Here is a 25,107-nt window from a genome sequence, read left to right on the forward strand (position 1 = left end):
AAATAATGGCTATTTTTCTAAAATGGTGTGGAGTACATTTGTGGTGTTTTCACTGTGTGTACAAATACTTTATACATTGCCTCTGAGATAAGGCTGTCTGCTCATGCCAACCTACCAAGGGGTGAGCAGAGGTTATCTTAGCTGAGTGAACCCCCTTAGCCTGACTAGAGTTAGGATCACTACTTGGATAGAGTGCAAACCCCTGCCAACTAAAGATCCCATTTTGAACATTGTCCTTCAGCATTTCATATCACTCCAGTGCAAATGACCTAAAATGTCCTATTCTCTTTCCTTTTTCACACACGTGTAAACCAAATAAACCAATTCAGTTATAATAATTCCACATCTGATGGCTCTGCAATCCATCATTCTCAACTCATCTAAGATAAAGACTATCCATTTTCCTACTTCCTCTTCTCCAACTAACATTTCTAACCTCATCATCCTTTTCCACAACACTCTACATTCCTCATCATCTCAGAGGAACTTAGTGTGCCTTTTAATAAATTCCTTAGAAAGCCAGAGTCCTTCAACTCTTCCATAGCCTCTGTAACCAGTTTCCAACTAGTGATTATTAAAAGATGTGTCCCAATCTCCACTACCATAATTGAAAATAACCAGATGATACCTTAGAATTACTTCTAAAATTTAGAAAACTTTGCAGGTGAAATATTTTAACATCAGAATCTTAGACGTGTACATATTTTCTTTAATTTTTAATAATATGAGGAAACATGCCCATTCAATGCAGATAAACAAATTAAGCTTCAGGATCATGCACTCAGTGCCACTTCTTTTCAAGGTTTGGTAGCAACAATCTTAACTTTTGTAAAAAAAAAAAGGAAACATTTACATTTTATGCATTTCCCTTTAAGTGCTTTATCTCCTTTGGCATAAGCCTTATATCTCTCATGCAGTTTGGTTAAACACAGCAAGTCAATTCCGCTCAGCATTCTAATTAGGTAAGCGCTCATGAGGGTTTGTCAAAATTTGAGTGTGATGGAAGAAACTTCTTTAGAAGATTTCACATAATCTAAATTCAGAAAAATAATGATCTGTCCATAAATCTGGAATGCCTTTCCCTACTTGCAACCCATTGGTTGAGCAAAAAAAATAGGTTGAGTGTGACCTGGTTTATGAGACGGCTTCTCACATACTGCACAAAATTTAAAGAACATGGATTACCAAATATTGCTGTCACAAAGGAATCTATTTTCTGCTCATTTAAATGTGTTAAACTAAAAATAAGTACCTGATCCAATCAGGAAAGTAAGGCCCTCAATTTAACATCAGCGGTGTTCTCAGAATACCGCTGATGTCAAGGGTGCCAGAAGACCACCAGTGCAGGTGGTCTTCCACCACAATAAGGGCAAAAATCTTGCAGTAGCCATGCTGGTGGACGGTGGTGCCTTGGCACTGCTACCACCAGCACCACCCGCCAGTAGGACTCCGCCAGCCGTATTACAGCCATTAGTAAAGCCTGGCGGTATCCTGCTGGTGGGGTGCTGCTGGCAGTGGCAGCGTCCCTTCCCTCCTGAACAACCTCCTCGCCGGACAAGGTAAGTCAGGGTCTGACAAGGGAGGGGGGGGTTGTAGGGTGGGGGTGTTTTGTGTGAGTGTGTGGTGTCTTCCTGTGTGTATGCATGTTTGTGGGGTATGCGTGGTTGTATGCGTGTGAGTGAATGTGTGTATGAAAGTGAGTGACTGTCTGCATGCCAGTGTGCATGCATGCCTGAATGGGTGTTTGGATGTCTGTAGGAATGCATGTCTGAATGCGTGTTTATATGCATGAGTGAATGCATGCATAGAAGTGTAGGTGAATGGGTGTATGCGTGCTGCGTGTGGGTGTCTGTGTGTTTGTATGTGGGGAGGAGGGTGTGGGGTGAGAGGTGCTGTGACTGTAGGAGGGGTGGGGGAAGCGGGGTGATGTGAGTGTGTGTGTGGCTGTGTGTGCGTTTGGCTGGGGGTCTGTGTGTGCACGAATGGGTATTGTGTCTGCTGGTGTGTGTGAGTATGGAGGTGTGGGGGTGTTTGTGAATGAATCGGGTGGGGGTGTGTATTTGAATTGGGAGGATGGTGTGTGTGTGTGTTTAAATGGGCGGGGGAGTTTGAATGGGGAGTAGAAGAAGGGTTGGGTACTTGTTGGGGAGGGGGTGGGAGAGCCGCCTATCAGTGACAGGGAAGGATTTCCCTGTCACCAGTAGGCAAAACCTGCATAGTTGTCCTGGAGTTGCTAACGCTGTGGAAACAATGGTGGTAGGCTGACTCATTATGCCGCCGGCGGTACTCTGTGGGCCTCCGGGGCAGAGATGAATATCTCAAGCCCAGCGGTTCATACCGCCATGGCGGTATGAGTGGTGATGTGGGGGGTTGGCAGCAGCCAACCCGTCACACTCATAATGTGGCAGTATACACCGCCAGCTCGTTGGCATTGATACCACCACATTAACCCTGGCAGTAAAAAGACCGCCAGGGTTATAATGACCCCCTAAGTCACTTAAAATATTGGGAAGTAATCTCTAAATAAGACCAGACCCAACTTATCTATTGAATTATGTTGTAGAGCTATTATCAGGACACCCAATGAATATTATTCACAAACACAAATCTCCAGAGAAAGTTATTCTTAAATATCACTGCAACACCACTATATTTTTCTGTGTTTGATCCATTCCCACAGGGAAATGGATCTGTGATGCTTGCAATGCAATATACCGCCTGCAAGGTGTGTGTTAAAAAGGGTAATTTTTGTCATTGTTCGACCATGAGATTTTTAACCAGATGTCTACTGACCTTGCTTCCATTTGTCTGGTAGACAAATTTAGGCGCAAGTTACTTAGAACTGACGTGTTTAAGGTAAAAGGTGGAAGACAGAAATACATGGTATAAGTTTACTTTTCTTAATGTGGTTTTAGCTGAAGTTAAACTATGAGGATGCACTCATTTAGAGATAACTCCTGAACACAGATTTAAAAACCACAGCGCTTTTGTTGTTGTTAAATATCACAAGCAGAAACGTAACAACAACTCTCACTATCTTACCTGGTAGGGGAGTACCTGTTTGCAGGTGAAAAAAATGATCCTTGAATTTGTTCAAGAGCATCTTCCAATCTTGGGACTGGTTTCCTCTGCTCTGTGTGGACTAGATACAGAGAGAGGGATGTTAAGACATTTTGAAAAACATACATGACAACAGATGATAGATGACAGCAGATTATATGTTCATAGGTCATAGATTTGAATCTAGAGTACCTTCCAGCAAGAGTCCAAAATATATTTTAGCAAAAGGAAAATATTGGAAATTATTTGCAATAATTAAACCTCAACACTGACACCTCTGCTGTTACACACACATGCACACACACACACACCGACACACATGCACACAGACACTTTTTATGAAAAGGTACTTTCCAGGAAATGGAAAATAAGAGAGAAATCAGGATAAAGGTACAAAATCCATGTTAGACTCAATGTGGTGCCTTGTGCTTATACCTGTAACCTTTTGAAGAAAAGCAAAACTGGCAGGTATATCTCATCCTTTCTCTAGTGACTTATGCTGGGCTGGATGGGAGTTGCTAGGATGCTAGGAGTTAGGCAAACCTGCCACGGAATTGCTTACCTGCATGTGATGATGGAATAGAAATCCCAGCCCTGGTTCATCAAATCAACATGCACAATTAATGAATGGTATTTCGCAATTCAGGTCTCGAAAAAACTACTCGCCCACCGGCATGCCGAGCCAGGTTATATTAGGGCGAGCTATTTGTAGTGCCTACTGGTGCTTACTGGCAAGAGAGTTGGGGCTGGCAAAGAACATGTATTCTGTTCATTCAGAAAGTGAATGAACAATAAAGATGCCTTTCAATCTTATTTTTAATCTTGCCACATTTGCCATGCATTCAAAGACAGAGGTCAAATGTCAGCTTATGTCTTATTACAAATTGCTGTGGGAGACTGGTGTTTACTTTCTTTCTCTCACTGCAAAGTTAGAGGATTTTGTAAAGTGAACTGTCTGACAAGGCATTGTGAAATGAAAGACTACAGGATGTCAGATTTGTTTTCTAACACACAACAGTTAAATAGTTTGTAAATGAACTATACAAATATTAACAAAATAGTAGGTAGGAGAGCACGTAATTCTGAAGTGTGATGGAAACAGATTTTAATAGAAACAAAATGAATCAGAACACTTTACTTTGTGATGTGCAAATTATACATTTTTGCTGAAACCCAATTTCCACACAACATCATTGTATGTATATAGTTTTATCAGTAAAACTATGCCAGTGGGAAACATTACAGCTATTTCAATGGAAAAGGTACTGAATGTAAATTACAGTACTACCACATCATGTTTCAGTAATACATTTATTAAAAGTGAGTTTTTATACATGAACTGAGAAACATTCCTGCCCCCGCTCTGATGGCCATGCTATTGGTGAACCAAGAAACAAGTCAGGGGTCAGATGTACCCTATCTGTGGGTTAGAATCTTACTGCATATGGAGCAAACGTTGAGTCTATTAAATCGGAAAAAAATACATTTTTGTACAGCAGACATGCTGGACTCGCATATTTGAAGGTGCTCATAAGTGATAATGAAGAGAAAAGTGACTGTTAAATAAAATATTTGCCTCGGATCAAATTTTTGGGTCAAGTGTATTACACTTAAGTTGAGTAGGTGTTCGGAATGGGGTATCTAGTTGGCAGTCAGTTTGCACCATGTACAAGTAAGGACCCTCACTCTAGACAGGTTAAGGGAGTTACCTGCTCAGATAATCCCTGCTCACCCCTTGGCACGAGCAGTCAGGCTTATCTCAGAAGCAATGTGTAAAGCATTTGCACATAACACACAGTAATAAATGAAAACACTACAAAAGGACACCACCCCAGTTTTAGAAAAATAGTCAATATTTATCTATATAAAACAAGACCAAATACTATAAAAATCCAACATACAGTAATAAAAATATGAATTCTGCAAGATTTACTCAAAAATACAGTTCCGTGAAGTCGTTAGCTCCACCTGGGGCTATCACGGCATCGTGATCAACAAAACTAACAGTTCAGGCTGGCTGCGGTATCGCGGGCCAGCTATGGTGTCAGGAAGACCCGAAAACGGTAACTTTGGGATTCCAGGGCATCGTGATCCTCGCTGTGAGCTCCGGGGAGTGGCATCGCTGGCATTGCTGTGTTGGTTCCGGGGTCGGTGCGGGAGTCGTTGGGCCCTTGAAGTCACACGCATTGCGGATCGAACTCTGGGCTGATGGAGTCAGGAGCACTGGTGTTGATGCCGTCAGGGCTGCGGTGTGAAGCAGGACGATGCGACGTGTGGTGCCCACAGGTCATGGTGCAGGCAGCAGCTCGGTGGCCTTGTCCAGCGACGTTGGTGTGACCAGGGCTGCGGAGTGAAGCGGAGCGGTGCGATGTGCGGTGTCACCAGGTCACGGTGCAGGCAGTGAAGTCGTCATTGCTGAAGCGCTGTCATCCGTAGGCCCAAACCAGCATGTGACCCTCACGAGCGGTGTCCACAGGCCACGGTGCAGGCAGGGATGCCTGGTGATGACACTGGAGTTGATGGTGTTGGCGTCAGTAGGCCGGGCTATGGTGTGGGACTGGATGGTGCTTCGTGCTCCTTGTAAGGAAATGCCTCCTTGGCATGGTTGCCCCCTGACTTTTTGCCTTTGCTGATGCTATGTTTGCAATTGAAAGTGTGCTGAGGCCTGCTAACCAGGCCCCAGCACCAGTGTTCTTTCCCTAACCTGTACTTTTGTATCCACAATTGGCAGACCCTGGCATCCAGATAAGTCCCTTGTAACTGGTACTTCTAGTACCAAGGGCCCTGATGCCAAGGAAGGTCTCTAAGGGCTGCAGCATGTCTTATGCCACCCTGGAGACCTCTCACTCAGCACAGACACACTGCTTGCCAGCTTGTGTGTGCTAGTGAAGACAAAACGAGTAAGTCGACATGGCACTCCCCTCAGGGTGCCATGCCAGCCTCTCACTGCCTATGCAGTATAGGTAAGACACCCCTCTAGCAGGCCTTACAGCCCTAAGGCAGGGTGCACTATACCATAGGTGAGGGTACCAGTGCATGAGCATGGTACCCCTACAGTGTCTAAACAAAACCTTAGACATTGTAAGTGCAGGGTAGCCATAAGAGTATATGGTCTGGGAGTCTGTCAAACACGAACTCCACAGCACCATAATGGCTACACTGAACACTGGGAAGTTTGGTATCAAACTTCTCAGCACAATAAATGCACACTGATGCCAGTGTACATTTTATTGTAAAATACACCACAGAGGGCACCTTAGAGGTGCCCCCTGAAACTTAACCGACTGTCTGTGTAGGCTGACTAGTTCCAGCAGCCTGCCACACCAGAGACATGTTGCTGGCCCCATGGGGAGAGTGCCTTTGTCACTCTGAGGCCAGTAACAAAGCCTGCACTGGGTGGAGATGCTAACACCTCCCCCAGGCAGGAGCTGTAACACCTGGCGGTGAGCCTCAAAGGCTCACCCCTTTGTCACAGCCCAGCAGGGCACTCCAGCTTAGTGGAGTTGCCCGCCCCCTCTGGCCACGGCCCCCACTTTTGGCGGCAAGGCTGGAGGGAACAAAGAAAGCAACAAGGAGGAGTCACTGGCCAGTCAGGACAGCCCCTAAGGTGTCCTGAGCTGAGGTGACTCTGACTTTTAGAAATCCTCCATCTTGCAGATGGAGGATTCCCCCAATAGGGTTAGGATTGTGACCCCCTCCCCTTGGGAGGAGGCACAAAGAGGGTGTACCCACCCTCAGGGCTAGTAGCCATTGGCTACTAACCCCCCAGACCTAAACACGCCCTTAAATTTAGTATTTAAGGGCTACCCTGAACCCTAGAAAATTAGATTCCTGCAACTACAAGAAGAAGGACTGCCTAGCTGAAAACCCCTGCAGAGGAAGACCAGAAGACGACAACTGCCTTGGCTCCAGAAACTCACCGGCCTGTCTCCTGCCTTCCAAAGATCCTGCTCCAGCGACGCCTTCCAAAGGGACCAGCGACCTCGACATCCTCTGAGGACTGCCCCTGCTTCGAAAAGACAAGAAACTCCCGAGGACAGCGGACCTGCTCCAAGAAAGGCTGCAACTTTGTTTCCAGCAGCTTTGAAAGAACCCTGCAAGCTCCCCGCAAGAAGCGTGAGACTTGCAACACTGCACCCGGCGACCCCGACTCGGCTGGTGGAGATCCAACACCTCAGGAGGGACCCCAGGACTACTCTGATACTGTGAGTACCAAAACCTGTCCCCCCTGAGCCCCCACAGCGCCGCCTGCAGAGGGAATCCCGAGGCTTCCCCTGACCGCGACTCTTTGAATCCAAAGTCCCGACGCCTGGGAGAGACCCTGCACCCGCAGCCCCCAGGACCTGAAGGACCGGACTTTCACTGGAGAAGTGACCCCCAGGAGTCCCTCTCCCTTACCCAAGTGGAGGTTTCCCCGAGGAATCCCCCCCTTGCCTGCCTGCAGCGCTGAAGAGATCCCGAGATCTCTCATAGACTAACATTGCGAACCTGACGCTTGTTTCTACACTGCACCCGGCCGCCCCCGCGCTGCTGAGGGTGAAATTTCTGTGTGGGCTTGTGTCCCCCCCGGTGCCCTACAAAACCCCCCTGGTCTGCCCTCCGAAGACGCAGGTACTTACCTGCAAGCAGACCGGAACCGGGCACCCCCTTCTCTCCATTCTAGCCTATGCGTTTTGGGCACCACTTTGAACTCTGCACCTGACCGGCCCTGAGCTGCTGGTGTGGTGACTTTGGGGTTGCTCTGAACCCCCAACGGTGGGCTACCTTGGACCAAGAACTGAACCCTGTAAGTGTCTTACTTACCTGGTAAAACTAACAAAAACTTACCTCCCCCAGGAACTGTGAAAATTGAACTAAGTGGCCACTTTTAAAGTAGCTATTTGTCAATAACTTGAAAAGTATACATGCAATTGAAATGATTCAAAGTTCCTAATGTACTTACCTGCAATACCTTTCAAACAAGATATTACATGTTAAATTTGAACCTGTGGTTCTTAAAATAAACTAAGAAAATATATTTTTCTATACAAAACCTATTGGCTGGATTTGTCTCTGAGTGTGTGTACCTCATTTATTGTCTATGTGTATGTACAACAAGTGCTTAACACTACTCCTTGGATAAGCCTACTGCTCGACCACACTACCACAAAATAGAGCATTAGTATTATCTATTTTTACCACTATTTTACCTCTAAGGGGAACCCTTGGACTCTGTGCATGCTATTCCTTACTTTGAAATAGCACATACAGAGCCAACTTCCTACATTGGTGGATCAGCGGTGGGGTACAAGACTTTGCATTTGCTGGACTACTCAGCCAATACCTGATCACACAACAAATTCCAAAATTGTCATTAGAAATTGATTTTTGCAATTTGAAAAGTTTTCTAAATTCTTAAAAGACCTGCTAGGGCCTTGTGTTAGATCCTGTTTAGCATTTCTTTTTAGAGTTTAAAAGTTTGTAAAAGTTTGAATTAGATTCTAGAACCAGTTGTAGATTCTTAAAAAGTATTCCAACTTTTAGAAGCAAAATGTCTAGCACAGATGTGACTGTGGTGGAACTCGACACCACACCTTACCTCCATCTTAAGATGAGGGAGCTAAGGTCACTCTGTAAACTGAAGAAAATAACAATGGGCCCCAAACCTACCAAAATACAGCTCCAGGAGCTTTTGGCAGAGTTTGAAAAGGCCAACCCCTCTGAGGGTGGCAACTCAGAGGAAGAGGATAGTGACTTGGAGGACAATTCCCCCCTACCAATCCTATCTAGGGAGAACAGGGTCCCTCAAACCCTGACTCCAAAAATAATAGTCAGAGATGCTGGTTCCCTCACAGGAGAGACCAACACCTCTGAAATCACTGAGGATAGCCCCAGTGAAGAGGACATCCAGTTAGCCAGGATGGCCAAAAGATTGGCTTTGGAAAGACAGATCCTAGCCATAGAGAGGGAAAGACAAGAGATGGGCCTAGGACCCATCAATGGTGGCAGCAACATAAATAGGGTCAGAGATTCTCCTGACATGTTGAAAATCCCCAAAGGGATTGTAACTAAATATGAAGATGATGATGACATCACCAAATGGTTCACAGCTTTTGAGAGGGCTTGTGTAACCAGAAAAGTGAACAGATCTCACTGGGGTGCTCTCCTTTGGGAAATGTTCACAGGAAAGTGTAGGGATAGACTCCTCACACTCTCTGGACAAGATGCAGAATCTTATGACCTCATGAAGGGTACCCTGATTGAGGGCTTTGGATTCTCCACTGAGGAGTATAGGATTAGATTCAGGGGGGCTCAAAAATCCTTGAGCCAGACCTGGGTTGACTTTGTAGACTACTCAGTGAAAACACTAGATGGTTGGATTCAAGGCAGTGGTGTAAGTAATTATGATGGGCTGTACAATTTATTTGTGAAAGAACACCTGTTAAGTAATTGTTTCAATGATAAACTGCATCAGCATCTGGTAGACCTAGGACCAATTTCTCCCCAAGAATTGGGAAAGAAGGCGGACCATTGGGTCAAGACAAGGGTGTCCAAGACTTCAACAGGGGGTGACCAAAAGAAAGGGGTCACAAAGACTCCCCAGGGGAAGGGTGATGAGACAACCAAAACTAAAAATAGTAAAGAGTCTTCTACAGGCCCCCAAAAACCTGCACAGGAGGGTGGGCCCAGAGCCTCTTCACAAAACAATGGGTACAAGGGTAAAAACTTTGATCCCAAAAAGGCCTGGTGTCATAGCTGTAAACAGCATGGACACCAAACTGGAGACAAGGCCTGTCCCAAGAAAGGTTCCACTCCAAACTCCCATCCAGGTAACACTGGTATGGCTAGTCTCCAAGTGGGATCAACAGTGTGCCCAGAGCAAATCAGGGTCCACACTGCAGCTACTCTAGTTTCTGAGGGTGGGGTGGATTTAGCCACACTAGCTGTCTGGCCGCCTAACATGCAAAAATACAGACAGCAACTCTTAATTAATGGGACTAGAATAGAGGGCCTGAGGGATACAGGTGCCAGTGTCACCATGGTGACAGAGAAACTGGTTTCCCCTGGCCAATACCTGACTGGAAAAACTTACACAGTCACCAACGCTGACAATCAGAAAAAAGTACATCCCATGGCAATGGTTACTTTAGAATGGGGAGGGGTCAATGGCCTGAAACAGGTGGTGGTCTCCTCAAATATCCCAGTGGACTGTCTGCTTGGAAATGACCTGGAGTCCTCAGCATGGGCTGAGGTAGAACTAAAAACCCATGCAGCAATGCTGGGTATCCCTGAACTGGTGTGTGTGAAAACAAGAGCACAATGCAAGGCACAGGGTGAACAAGTAGAGCTGGAGTCTGGAAGAATGGCCCAGCCTACCAAGAGGAAAGGAAAGTCAGTTGGGAAACCAACTGCAACACAGCAAAAGAAAGGGAACCTCTCTTCTCAGGAAGAAGTTCTGCCCTCTGAGGGAACTGAGCCTTTGGAGCTTGAACCTTATCAGGTTGAGCTCTTAGGCCCAGGGGGACCCTCAAGGGAGGAGCTGTGTAAGGGGCAAGAAACCTGTCCCTCTCTTGAAGGCCTTAGGCAGCAAGCTGCTGAAGAGTCCAAAGGCAAGAAAAATGGAACACATAGAGGGTCATTCTGACCCTGGCGGCCGGTGGCCGCCAGGGCCACCGACCACGGGAGCACCGCCGACAGGCTGGCGGTGCTCCAATGAGCATTCTGACCGCGGCGGTTCAGCCGCGGTCAGAAGCGGAAAGTCAGCGGTCTCCCGCCGACTTTCCGCTGCTCGTGTGAATCCTCCATGGCTGCGGAGCGCGCTCCGCAGCCATGAGGATTCTGACCCCCCCTACCACCATCCTGTTCATGGCGGGAAAGCCGCCATGAACAGGATGGCGGTAGGGGGGGTCGCGGGGCCCCTGGGGGCCCCTGCCGTGCCCATGCCAATGGCATGGGCACGGCAGGGGCCCCCGTAAGAGGGCCCCAAAATGTATTTCACTGTCTGCCTTGCAGACAGTGAAATACGAGACGGGTGCAGTAGCACCCGTCGCACCTTCCCACTCCGCCGGCTCGATTACGAGCCGGCATCCTCGTGGGAAGGTCGTTTTCCCCTGGGCTGGTGGGCGGTTTAACTGGAACCGCCCGCCAGCCCAGGGGAAAACTCGTAATACCCGCCGCGGTCTTTTGACCGCGGCGCGGTAATTTGGAGGGCGCGATCCTGGCGGGCGGCCTCCGCCGCCCGCCAGGGTCATAATGAGGCCCATAGGGTCTATTGGGAAGATGGACTCCTGTACACTGAGGCCAGAGACCCCAAACCTGGTGCCACTAGGAGAGTGGTAGTGCCTCAGCTGTTCAGAGAGTTCATCCTAACATTGGCCCATGACATTCCCCTTGCTGGACATTTGGGACAAACCAAGACGTGGGAGAGGTTAGTCAACCACTTCTACTGGCCCAATATGTCCAACATGGTTAAGGAGTTTTGCCTCTCCTGCCCCACCTGTCAAGCCAGTGGTAAGACAGGTGGGCATCCAAAGGCCCCCCTCATTCCACTTCCAGTGGTGGGGGTCCCCTTTGAAATAGTGGGTGTGGACATAGTTGGTCCACTAGAACCTCCCACAGCCTCAGGAAATATGTACATCCTGGTAGTAGTGGATCATGCTACCAGGTATCCTGAAGCTATTCCCCTTAGGTCGACTACCGCCCCTGCAGTAGCCAAGGCCCTCATTGGTATCTTTACCAGAGTGGGTTTCCCTAAGGAGGTGGTGTCTGACAGAGGTACCAACTTCATGTCAGCATACCTAAAACACATGTGGAATGAGTGTGGAGTGACTTACAAATTCACTACACCATACCATCCACAAACTAATGGCTTGGTTGAGAGATTCAACAAGACATTAAAAGGCATGATCATGGGGCTCCCAGAAAAACTCAAAAGGAGATGGGATGTCCTCTTGCCATGTCTGCTTTTCGCTTACAGAGAGGTGCCACAGAAGGGAGTAGGATTCTCACCCTTTGAACTTCTGTTTGGTCATCCTGTAAGGGGACCACTTGCCCTTGTTAAAGAAGGCTGGGAGAGACCTCTCCATGAGCCTAAACAGGACATAGTGGACTATGTACTTGGCCTTCGCTCTAGAATGGCAGAGTACATGGAAAAGGCAACCAAAAACCTTGAGGCCAGCCAACAGCTCCAGAAGTTTTGGTATGACCAAAAGGCTGCACTGGTTGAGTTCCAACCAGGGCAGAAAGTCTGGGTTCTGGAGCCTGTGGCTCCCAGGGCACTCCAGGACAAATGGAGTGGCCCTTACCCAGTGCTAGAAAGGAAGAGTCAGGTCACCTACCTGGTGGACCTGGGCACAAGCAGGAGCCCCAAGAGGGTGATCCATGTGAACCGCCTTAAGCTCTTCCATGACAGGGCTGATGTGAATCTGTTGATGGTAACAGATGAGGATCAGGAGGCAGAGAGTGAACCTCTCCCTGATCTTCTATCATCAGACCCAAAAGATGGCACAGTAGATGGAGTGATCTACTCAGACACCCTCTCTGGCCAACAGCAAGCTGATTGTAGGAGAGTCCTACAACAGTTTCCTGAACTCTTCTCCTTAACCCCTGGTCAGACACACCTGTGTACCCATGATGTGGACACAGGAGACAGCATGCCTGTCAAAAACAAAATCTTTAGACAGTCTGACCATGTTAAGGAAAGCATCAAGGTGGAAGTCCACAAGATGCTGGAATTGGGAGTAATTGAGCGCTCTGACAGCCCCTGGGCTAGCCCAGTGGTCTTAGTCCCCAAACCTCACACCAAAGATGGAAAGAAAGAGATGAGGTTTTGTGTGGACTACAGGGGGCTCAATTCTGTCACCAAGACAGATGCTCATCCAATTCCAAGAGCTGATGAGCTCATAGATAAATTAGGTGCTGCCAAATTCTTAAGTACCTTTGACTTGACAGCAGGGTACTGGCAAATAAAAATGGCACCTGGAGCAAAAGAGAAAACAGCATTCTCCACACCTGATGGGCATTATCAGTTTACTGTTATGCCCTTTGGTTTAAAGAATGCCCCTGCCACCTTCCAAAGGTTGGTGAATCAAGTCCTTGCTGGCTTGGAGTCCTTTAGCACAGCTTATCTTGATGATATTGCTGTCTTCAGCTCCACCTGGCAGGATCACCTGGTCCACCTGAAGAAGGTTTTGAAGGCTCTGCAATCTGCAGGCCTCTCTATCAAGGCATCCAAATGCCAGATAGGGCAGGGAACTGTGGTTTACTTGGGACACCTTGTAGGTGGAGGCCAAGTTCAGCCACTCCAACCCAAGATCCAGACTATTCTGGACTGGGTAGCTCCAAAAACCCAGACTCAAGTCAGGGCATTCCTTGGCTTGACTGGGTATTACAGGAGGTTTGTGAAGGGATATGGATCCATTGTGACAGCCCTCACTGAACTCACCTCCAAGAAAATGCCCAAGAAAGTGAACTGGACTGTGGAATGCCAACAGGCCTTTGACACCCTGAAACAAGCAATGTGCTCAGCACCAGTTCTAAAAGCTCCAGATTATTCTAAGCAGTTCATTGTGCAGACTGATGCCTCTGAACATGGGATAGGGGCAGTTTTGTCCCAAACAAATGATGATGGCCTTGACCAGCCTGTTGCTTTCATTAGCAGGAGGTTACTCCCCAGGGAGCAGCGTTGGAGTGCCATTGAGAGGGAGGCCTTTGCTGTGGTTTGGTCCCTGAAGAAGCTGAGACCATACCTCTTTGGGACTCACTTCCTAGTTCAAACTGACCACAGACCTCTCAAATGGCTGATGCAAATGAAAGGTGAAAATCCTAAACTGTTGAGGTGGTCCATCTCCCTACAGGGAATGGACTTTATAGTGGAACACAGACCTGGGACTGCCCATGCCAATGCAGATGGCCTTTCCAGGTTCTTCCACTTAGAAAATGAAGACTCTCTTGGGAAAGGTTAGTCTCATCCTCTTTCGTTTGGGGGGGGGGTTGTGTAAGGAAATGCCTCCTTGGCATGGTTGCCCCCTGACTTTTTGCCTTTGCTGATGCTATGTTTGCAATTGAAAGTGTGCTGAGGCCTGCTAACCAGGCCCCAGCACCAGTGTTCTTTCCCTAACCTGTACTTTTGTATCCACAATTGGCAGACCCTGGCATCCAGATAAGTCCCTTGTAACTGGTACTTCTAGTACCAAGGGCCCTGATGCCAAGGAAGGTCTCTAAGGGCTGCAGCATGTCTTATGCCACCCTGGAGACCTCTCACTCAGCACAGACACACTGCTTGCCAGCTTGAGTGTGCTAGTGAAGACAAAACGAGTAAGTCGACATGGCACTCCCCTCAGGGTGCCATGCCAGCCTCTCACTGCCTATGCAGTATAGGTAAGACACCCCTCTAGCAGGCCTTACAGCCCTAAGGCAGGGTGCACTATACCATAGGTGAGGGTACCAGTGCATGAGCATGGTACCCCTACAGTGTCTAAACAAAACCTTAGACATTGTAAGTGCAGGGTAGCCATAAGAGTATATGGTCTGGGAGTCTGTCAAACACGAACTCCACAGCACCATAATGGCTACACTGAACACTGGGAAGTTTGGTATCAAACTTCTCAGCACAATAAATGCACACTGATGCCAGTGTACATTTTATTGTAAAATACACCACAGAGGGCACCTTAGAGGTGCCCCCTGAAACTTAACCGACTGTCTGTGTAGGCTGACTAGTTCCAGCAGCCTGCCACACCAGAGACATGTTGCTGGCCCCATGGGGAGAGTGCCTTTGTCACTCTGAGGCCAGTAACAAAGCCTGCACTGGGTGGAGATGCTAACACCTCCCCCAGGCAGGAGCTGTAACACCTGGCGGTGAGCCTCAAAGGCTCACCCCTTTGTCACAGCCCAGCAGGGCCCTCCAGCTTAGTGGAGTTGCCCGCCCCCTCCGGCCGCGGCCCCCACTTTTGGCGGCAAGGCTGGAGGGAACAAAGAAAGCAACAAGGAGGAGTCACTGGCCAGTCAGGACAGCCCCTAAGGTGTCCTGAGCTGAGGTGACTCTGACTTTTAGAAATCCTCCATCTTGCAGATGGAGGATTCCCCCAATAGGGTTAGGATTGTGACCCCCTCCCCTTGGGAGGAGGCACAAAGAGGGTGTACCCACCCTCAGGGCTAGTAGCCATTGGCTACTAACCCCCCAGACCTAAACACGCCCTTAAATTTAGTATTTAAGGGCTACCCTGAACCCTAGAAAATTAGATTCCTGCAACTACAAGAAGAAGGACTGCCTAGCTGAAAACCCCTGCAGAGGAAGACCAGAAGACGACAACTGCCTTGGCTCCAGAAACTCACCGGCCTGTCTCCTGCCTTCCAAAGATCCTGCTCCAGCGACGCCTTCCAAAGGGACCAGCGACCTCGACATCCTCTGAGGACTGCCCCTGCTTCGAAAAGACAAGAAACTCCCGAGGACAGCGGACCTGCTCCAAGAAAGGCTGCAACTTTGTTTCCAGCAGCTTTGAAAGAACCCTGCAAGCTCCCCGCAAGAAGCGTGAGACTTGCAACACTGCACCCGGCGACCCCGACTCGGCTGGTGGAGATCCAACACCTCAGGAGGGACCCCAGGACTACTCTGATACTGTGAGTACCAAAACCTGTCCCCCCTGAGCCCCCACAGCGCCGCCTGCAGAGGGAATCCCGAGGCTTCCCCTGACCGCGACTCTTTGAATCCAAAGTCCCGACGCCTGGGAGAGACCCTGCACCCGCAGCCCCCAGGACCTGAAGGACCGGACTTTCACTGGAGAAGTGACCCCCAGGAGTCCCTCTCCCTTACCCAAGTGGAGGTTTCCCCGAGGAATCCCCCCCTTGCCTGCCTGCAGCGCTGAAGAGATCCCGAGATCTCTCATAGACTAACATTGCGAACCCGACGCTTGTTTCTACACTGCACCCGGCCGCCCCCGCGCTGCTGAGGGTGAAATTTCTGTGTGGGCTTGTGTCCCCCCCGGTGCCCTACAAAACCCCCCTGGTCTGCCCTCCGAAGACGCGGGTACTTACCTGCAAGCAGACCGGAACCGGGGCACCCCCTTCTCTCCATTCTAGCCTATGCGTTTTGGGCACCACTTTGAACTCTGCACCTGACCGCCCCTGAGCTGCTGGTGTGGTGACTTTGGGGTTGCTCTGAACCCCCAACGGTGGGCTACCTTGGACCAAGAACTGAACCCTGTAAGTGTCTTACTTACCTGGTAAAACTAACAAAAACTTACCTCCCCCAGGAACTGTGAAAATTGAACTAAGTGGCCACTTTTAAAGTAGCTATTTGTCAATAACTTGAAAAGTATACATGCAATTGAAATGATTCAAAGTTCCTAATGTACTTACCTGCAATACCTTTCAAACAAGATATTACATGTTAAATTTGAACCTGTGGTTCTTAAAATAAACTAAGAAAAGATATTTTTCTATACAAAACCTATTGGCTGGATTTGTCTCTGAGTGTGTGTACCTCATTTATTGTCTATGTGTATGTACAACAAGTGCTTAACACTACTCCTTGGATAAGCCTACTGCTCGACCACACTACCACAAAATAGAGCATTAGTATTATCTATTTTTACCACTATTTTACCTCTAAGGGGAACCCTTGGACTCTGTGCATGCTATTCCTTACTTTGAAATAGCACATACAGAGCCAACTTCCTACACTCCTCACAAGCGGTGTCTACAGGCCAAGGTGCAGGCAGCGGCACCGGTGTCAACAAGAGCAGTGTCGTCGGGGATGCCCAGGCTGCGGAGTGAGCAGGTGATGCCGGAGTGTGGGGCCCACAGGTCGTAGTGCAAGCAGTGGCTCAGTAAAGTTGTCCGATTATGACGTCAGTGAGACCAGGGTCGCAGTGCAAAGCGGGGCAGTGCGGCTCAGTGTGGCATCAGCAGGTCAGGGTGCAGGCCAGTGGCATCATTGGCTGCGTTGTTGGTGGCATTCCAGTGGTTTCTCCTCTTGAATAGCACAAAAACACAGTTCCCAGTGCTGCAGGTCGAGGAAACGGAAGTCTTTGGTGTCCCTGAGACGTCCAGCAGGAGGCAAGCTCTACTCCAAGCCCTTGGAGAACTTTCTCAAGCAGGATACACAACAAAGTTCACCCCTTGCACTCTTTTCAGGCAGAAGCAGCAACTGCAGGCCCGTCCAGCAAAGCAACACAGCAAAGGTACAGAACTCCTCTTTCAGCTCTTATCCTGTGCAGAGGCTCCTCTTGATTCCAGAGAGATTCTAGAAGTCTGGGGTTTTGGGTACTCTTCTTATACCCCTTTCTGCCTTTGAAGTTGGCAAACTTCAAAGCAAAGTCTCAAGTGTTTGCAAGATCCTTCCTTGTCCAGGCCAGGTCCCAGACACACACCAGAGGGTTGGAGACTGCATTGTGTGAGGGCAGGCACAGTCCTTTCAGGTGCAAGCGATCACTCCTCCCCCCACTCTAGCTCAGATGGCTAATCAGGATATGCGGCCTACACCTCAGCCCCCTTTGTGTCACTGTCTAGAGGAGAGGTGTAAACAGCCCAACTGTCAAACTGACCCAGACGGGGAACTACAAACGACAGAGTCACAGAATGGTTTAAGCAAGAAAATGCCTACTTTCTAAGTGGCGTTTTCAAACTCACAATCCAAAAACCAACCTCACTAAAAGATGTGTTTTTAAATTGTGAGTTCAGAGACCCTAAACCCCATTTTCTATCTGCTCTCATAGGGAATCTGCGCTTTAAAGTGATTTAAAGGCAGCCCCAATGTTAACCTATGAGAGATATAGGCCTTGCAACAGTGAAACCAGAGTTTGGCAGTATTTCACTGTTAGGACATGTACAACACAACAGTACATGTCCTATCTTTTAAATACACTGCACCCTGCCCATGGGGCTTCCTAGGGCCTACATTAGGGGTGCCTTACATGTACAGGAAGGGAAGGTTTGGGCCTGGCAAGTGGGTACACCTGCCAGGTCAAAGTGGCAGTTTAAAACTGCACACACAGACACTGCAGTGGCAGGTCTGAGCCATGTTTACAGGGCTACTTATGTGGGTGGCACAATCAGTGCTGCAGGCCTACTAGTAGCATTTGATTTACAGGCCCTGGGCACCTCTGGTACACTTTACTAGGGACTTACCAGTAAAGCAAATATGACAATCATGGATAAGCCAATCAACAGGACAATTTACCTAGGGAGCACTTGCACTTTAGCACTGATCAGCAGTGGTAAAGTGCACAGAGACAATAAACCAGCAAACCGGAGTCCAGTAAACCATAAAAACAGTACGTCAGAAGGCAAAAAGACAGAGGAGACATGCCAAAAAGCTGCCAGGTCTAACACATGTTCCCTCCAGCTGAGAGTAGGAGGAACTACTCAACCCCTGGGGAGTCCTCCTCAATGAGGAGGAAGAACCTAGACAGACCAACAGTGTGGTGTGTTCTGTGCCAGGGTGGTGTTCCACCATAAAGTCCATCCCCTGTAGGGAAATGGAACACCTCAACACTTTTGGTTTCCCCACCCATCATCTGCATTAACCATCCGAGGGGCCTGTGGTCGGTCTGAACCCGGAAGGGAGACCCAAACAAGTAGGGTCTTAGCTTCTTCAGTGCCCAGACTACAGCAAAAGCTTCCCTTTCAATTGCACTCCACCTCTTTTTTCTGGGGAGTAGTCTCCTGCTAAAGAAGACTACAGGCTGGTCTAGCCCTCTTCATTCAGCTGTGAAAGTACTGCTCCCACACCATTCTCTGAGGCATCTGTCTGTACCACAAACTACTTGGAGAAGTCAGGGGCAGTAGCACAGGTGCTGTGCACATGGCCTCCTTCAGGGTGTCAAACGCAGTCTGGCACGCCTCAGTCCAGATCACCTGTCTAGGCTGCATCTTGGAAGTCAGCTCTGTCAAGGGGGCAACAATGGTGCCATACTCCTCAACAAATCACCTGTAGTACCCAGTGAACAAATCACCTGTAGTACCCAGTGAGACCTAAGAAGGCTCTCACCTGTGTCTGGGTCTTGGGGGGTGCCTAAGCCAGAATGGCATCAATTTTGGGTTGTAGGGCCGCCACCCAGCTCCTCCCTATCTGGTGTCCCAAGTACACTGCTAAGCCCTGCCCTATCTGGCATATACTGGCCTTGATAGTGAGGCCTGCAGCCTTCAGAGCCTTCAACACTTCCCAGAGGTGGTGCAAGTGGTCCTCCCAGCTGGAGCTGAACACCACTTGATGTCGTCAAGGTAGGTGGCACTGAAGTTTTCAAGCCCAGCCCGGACCTTATTGACCAACCTTTGGAATGTGAAAGGGGCATTCTTCAACCAAATGGCATGACCCGGAACTGGAAGTGCCCCTCTGGTGTTGAGAATGTTGAGCTCTCCTTGGCCCCCTTGGTTAAGGCAATCTGCCAGTACCCAGACGTTAAATCAAATGTGCTGAAAAACCTGGCTGCCTCCAACTGATCCATGAGCTCATCATCTCTGGGGATGGGGCGGGCATCCGTTTTGGTGACTACATTGAGCCTCTGGTAGTCCACACAGAACAGAAGTTCTGGTGTGGCACCAGGTGCAGCAGGCTTGGGTACCAAAACCACTGGGCTGGACCAAGGGCTGCTGGAGCACTCAATCACCCCTAAAGCCAACATTTTGGAGATCTCCTCCTTGATGCTGGACTTCATTCTGTCAGCCAACCAGGCAGGCTGTCCTCAGTGTCCACATCATGCTTGCATAGATGGGGGACACCTGGAGTGAGTGAGAACAGAGTGGCCAAGTGTCCTAGTAACTGGCGACACTCATTCTGCTGTTCTAGAGTCAGAGAAGGGGAGAGGACTATACCTTTTACTAACCCATCCTGCTCCTTGGCAGACAGGAGGTCAGGGAGAGGTTCATTCTCCTCTTCCGCCACATCATCTGTAGCCAGAAGCATGGTTAACTCAAAACTCTCAAAGTGAGGTTTGAGGTGGTTCACATGGAGAACCCTCAAGGGGTTCCTTGGAGTCTGCAAATCCACCAGATAGGTGACCAAAATGGCCCTGACCACCTGTCCTGCGGACACAAGGTTCTACTGAGGCCATGACCCACACTTTCTGGCCAGGCAGAAACTCAACCAGAGTGGTATTCTGGTCGTACCAGCATTTCACGTCCTCCTGGCTTGCCTCTAGGTTCTCCTGTGCAAGCTTCTTGAAGCCTGCGGTCTGGCTTCTTAAGGCCAGCATGTAGCTAAATACATCCTGAAGGTGGCTTCCTAGGAGCTTGCTCCCAGCCTTTTTTTTACCAGACCCAAGGGTCCTCTGACTGGGTGCCCGTACAACAGTTCAAAGAGGCTAAAGCCAATCCCCTTCAGCTGTACTTCCCGGGAAGCAAAGAGAAGGCATGGTAAAAGGATGTCCCACTTACGCCTCATGGAGTCTGACAAACGCCCAATTATGCCTTTCAGGGTTCAGTTGAATCACTCAACCAACCCGTTACTTTGGGGGTGGTAAGGAGTGGTGAATTTGTAGTTCACTCCACATTCCTTCCACATGGCCTTTATGTACGTGGACATAATGTTGGTACCGTGGTCGGATACCACATTCGTGGGGAAACCCACGCAGGTAAAGATCCCCATCAGTGCCTGGGTCACAACAAGCACCGTCACTGTCCTCAGAGGGATAGCTTCTGCGTACCGGGCGGCATGGTCCAGCAAGATCAGAATTAACCTGTTACCTAGGGCTATCTTGGGGTCCAGAGGCCCCACTATGTCGATGCCCACCTGCTTAAAAGGGGTGCTCACGACAGGAAAGGGTTGGAGGGGGCTTTACATTTCCCTCCACTTTTGCCACTTGTTAGGCAAGTCTGACAGGATCTGCAGAATGCTTCTGAAGGCTTTCTCATTTGGGGCCAATAGAAGTGGGTGACAAGCCTGTCAAAGGTCTTGCCCTTCCCCAAATGTCTTGCCTGAGGCACATCATGAACCAAATCCAGTAGGAGGGCTCTGAAGCTTTGGGGTACCACCAGCACACGGGTGCCCTAGGCTCAACAACCTTAGCCTCGCTATACAGGAGATCATTCTCCCAGAAGATCAGGTGAGCCATAGGCTCAACACCAGCTACCTGGTCTACAGCCTGCTGCTTAAGACCCACAAGAGTAGGGCACACCTTCTGCTCTGTGCAGAACTTCTCCCTGATGGGACCCCCTTCTTGCTGCCAATGGGTCAGCTCAGGTAGTTCTCCCAGTAAGGCCACTGGCATCCCCCTCGAGGTCAGCCTCCTCCTGGAACATGGGAATCTCTGGGATGGGTTTCCTGCACCCCTTGCCCTTTCTCTTGTCAGTCACCTGGGCCACTGTTTCAGGCTCCAGGTGTGTCTGATCACACTGTCTGGCTGCCATGGACCGAGTGGTCATGCATGCCCACTCTGGCAACCCCAGCATCCCCAAGTGCGACCTGAGCTCCACCTCCTTCGAGGCGTATGTCTCCAGGCATTACCCAGCAGACAGTCAACTAGCATGGTGGGACTCACAGCTACCCTCAAGGAACCTGAGAACCCTCCCCACTCCAAGGGAACCTGCGCCACCTTACATTGGCATTCATAGTTGTCCACTGCAACTACTTGGTGGAATGCACCAGTTACTATTTGCTCTTCAGATACCAGGTGACACCGTACCGTGATCACACTGGCTCCAGTATCTCTGAAAGCCTCTACGCTCTGACCATTAATGGTCACCCACTGCCTGCATTTCTTAGTGTTCTCAGGCATTAGGTTTCTCTGGACCATCTCACCGTCCCCTAGTGAGACAAGGGTCATCTCTGTGGTTCCCCACTCCCACCTGGGACCACCTCCTCCCCAAGCGCTACACTGGCCAACCCCTTGGTCTGCCCACAGATGGGTGGTGGTGTCCACTTGGAACATTTGGGATCTCCCTTCATGTGACCCTACTGGTCACATGCAAAGCACTTACAGTGCCCTGCCTCTGCAGTCTTTCTTGAAGAGGCCCATGGTTTCTTCTCTCCTGGGGGTGGGATTTCTTACCCGGTTTACTATATTGGAGCCCTCTGGAAGATTCCTTTTGTTTACCCTTGTCCCCCCCCCCCCCACTCTGCTGCTGGGAACCCTGCCCACCTGTGGCATAATCTCACCCATATTCCTTTTTGTGGAATCTGGTACTCACCCAGCGGTCCGCCTCCTTAGCAAGCTTCCTAGGGTCAGTCAGCTTACTATCAGTCAAGTGCTGGCGCAGCTCTGCAAAACACAAACTAGACAAGTGCTCCCACACAATTAAGTTGTACAGCCCCTGAAAATCTGTCACATTACTGCCCTTCACACAACAATCCAGTGCTCTGCAGAAGGAATCCACACATTCTAACCATGTGTGGGAATCAGTTTTCTTACTCTGCCTAAACTGATCCCTGTACTTGTCAGGAGTGAGATGATACCGAGTGAGAAGGGCCTCCTTCATGTCAGCGTAGGTGGGGTTGTACCCCTTACCCAAAGCTAGTAAAGTGACCCTCCCCTTCCCTGTGCAGTGGTTCTACAATCCTGCTTCCCAATGCTTCTCAGGGACCCCATTCATGTGGATGGATGTCTAATATCCTTGTAACCACCTCTGTATGTCGTCTCCCTTCTTGTACTCTCTCCCTACATTCTTAGGAATGTGCACAATTCTGTATGACTGCACTGAGGTATTGCTGCCACCATCCTGGCTGGATCTGCTCCTCTCATCCAGCACCCTCACTCTGAGCTCAAGGTCCAAAAGCATCTTTTCTCCTCTGTGGATCCCTGCTCCCTCTAAGCCTACATTTTTAATTTCTCCAACTCAATCTGGTGCCTCCTGGCTTCTCTCCTGTCCTCTAGCTCCTCTGAAACAAGGCCTTTTGATCCACCACTACTGCTTGACCCAGGGGGTACCTACCCCTGAGCAGCTCCTGCACCCTCAGCACATCTTCTCCATGATTTGAGTCCACAGACTCCCCAGTTGGATCCTCAGACTGCCCACTGGCAGTTCTGGCTGCTATCCAGGCCCTCAGCGCCTTTTGTATCTCCTCCTTTTTGGTGAGGCCTCTGACCGGGTCTTTGAGGTTTTTACAAACTGCCTTCAGTTCCTTCACGGTATAGGCTTCCAACCTATCCTCCTCAAAAAACAAATCCTGGGATTCAACTGACGATGCTCTTGACTGAGACAGGATATCGTGGTATTTCGCTTGAACTCAAGGTCAAAAATAGGTCAAGGAGAAAAAAAATCAAAAGCAAAAATCTGTGTGTGGCACATAGTTGTCTGTGATATGGTAGTAGTGTACACAAATCACTGTAGGTCAAGTGCAAATGCAAGTCCTATCCTCACCGCTGACAACCAATGTTAGAAATGGGCTCTTTAGTTGGCAGTCGGTTTGCACCCTGTCCAAGTAGGAACCCTCACTCTAGTCAGGGTAAGGACAGATATCCGCTCAGATAACCCCTGCTCCCCCCCTTGTTAGCTTGGCATGAGCAGTCAGGCATATCTCAGAAGCAATGTGTAAAGCATTTGCACATAACACACAGTAAGAAATGAAAAAACTACAAAAGGACACCACACAAGTTTTAGAAAAATAGTCAATATTTATATATATAAAACAAGACCAAACACAATGAAAATCCAACATACAGTAATAAAAAATATGAATTCTGCAAGATCTACTCAAAAATACAGTTCCTTGAATTCGATAGCTCCACCTGGCGCTATCACGACGCCGTGATCAACAAAACCAACAGTTAAGGCTGGCAGCAGCGTCACAGGCCAGCTATGGTGTCGGGAAGACCAGCAAACAGTACCTTTAGAATTGCAGTGTGTTGTGATCCTCGTGGTGAGCTCCGGGGAGCAGCATCGCTGACGTTGCAGTGTTGGTTCCAGAGTCGGTGCAGGATTCGTCGGGCCCTTGAAGTCACACGCATTGCAGATCGAACTCCGGGCTGATGAAGTCAGGAGCGCTGGCGTGGATGGCGTCAGGGCTGTGGTGCGCAGCAGGACGATGTGACATGTGGTGCCCACAAGTCACAGTGCAGGCAGCAGCTCGGTGACGGCATCCAGCGGCATCGGTGAGACCAGGGCTGCAGTGTGAAGCGAGGTGTTGTGATGTGTGGTGTCACCAGGTCACTGGGAAGACAGTGGAGTTGTCGTTGCTAAAGCGGTGTCATCGGTAAGCCCAAGCCAGCAGTGCGGGATGGGACGGTGCTTCGTGACCCTCGCGAGCGTTGTCCACAGGCCACGGTGCAAGCAGGGATGCCTGGTGATGACACTGGAGTCGGCGGTGCTGGTGTCAGTGTGCTGGGGCTGCGGTGCGGGACAGGACGGTGCTTCGTGCGCCTCACTAGTGCTGTCCAAGTGCAATGATGCAGACAGTGGTGCCGGAGTCAGCAGGAGTGGCGGCAGCGGGGAAGACCAGGCTGTGGTGTGAGCAGGTGATGCCGGAGTGTGGGGCCCACAGGTCACAGTGCAAACAGCGGCTCGCTTAAGTCATCCGATGATGGCGCCGGTGAGACCAGGGCTGTGGTGCGAAGTGGGGCACTGAAGCTCAGTGCGGGGTCAGCAGGTCACGTTGCAGGGCAGTGGGGTTGTTGGCGGAGTCACAGTGGTTTCTCCTCTTGAATAGCACAAAACACACAGTTCCCAGTGCTGCAGGTCGAAGAAACTGAATTCTTTGGTGTCCCTGAGACTTCCAACAGGAGGCAAGCTCTACTCCAAGCCCTTGGAGAACTTTCTCAAGCAGGATACACAGCAAAGTTCACCCTTTCCACTCTTTTCAGGCAGAAGCAGCAACTGCAGGCCAGTCCAGCAAAGCAACACAGCAAAGGTACAGTACTCCTCCTTCAGCTCTTCACCTGTGCAGAGGTTCCTCTTGATTCCAGAAATATTCTAGAAGTCTGGGGTTTTGGGTACTCTTCTTATAACCCTTTCTGCCTTTGAAGTGGTCAACTTCAAAGCAAAGTCTCAAGTGTTTGCAAGATCCTTCCTTGTCCAGGCCAGGTCCCAGACACACACCAGAGGGTTGGAGACTGCATTGTGTGAGGGTAGGCACAGTCCTTTCAGGTGCAAGCGACCCCTTCTCCCTCCACTCTAGCTCAGATGGCTCATCAG

At 49.4% G+C, this 25,107-nt stretch overlaps 1 protein-coding gene across 2 annotated transcripts in view; it reads right to left on the minus strand.

Moving 5' to 3' along the window:
• The window catches only part of CEP126 (centrosomal protein 126), a 304,423-nt gene that overhangs the window by 216,518 nt on the left and 62,798 nt on the right, over window positions 1-25,107 (minus strand). For both annotated transcript variants that reach the window (XM_069202376.1, XM_069202377.1), the window contains exon 4: window positions 3,043-3,142. In XM_069202376.1, the coding sequence (XP_069058477.1) occupies window positions 3,043-3,142 (100 nt within the window). The remainder of the gene's footprint in view (window positions 1-3,042; window positions 3,143-25,107) is intronic.

Source organism: Pleurodeles waltl, chromosome 8 (genome assembly GCF_031143425.1).
Source record: "Pleurodeles waltl isolate 20211129_DDA chromosome 8, aPleWal1.hap1.20221129, whole genome shotgun sequence".
Lineage (NCBI taxonomy): Eukaryota > Metazoa > Chordata > Amphibia > Caudata > Salamandridae > Pleurodeles > Pleurodeles waltl.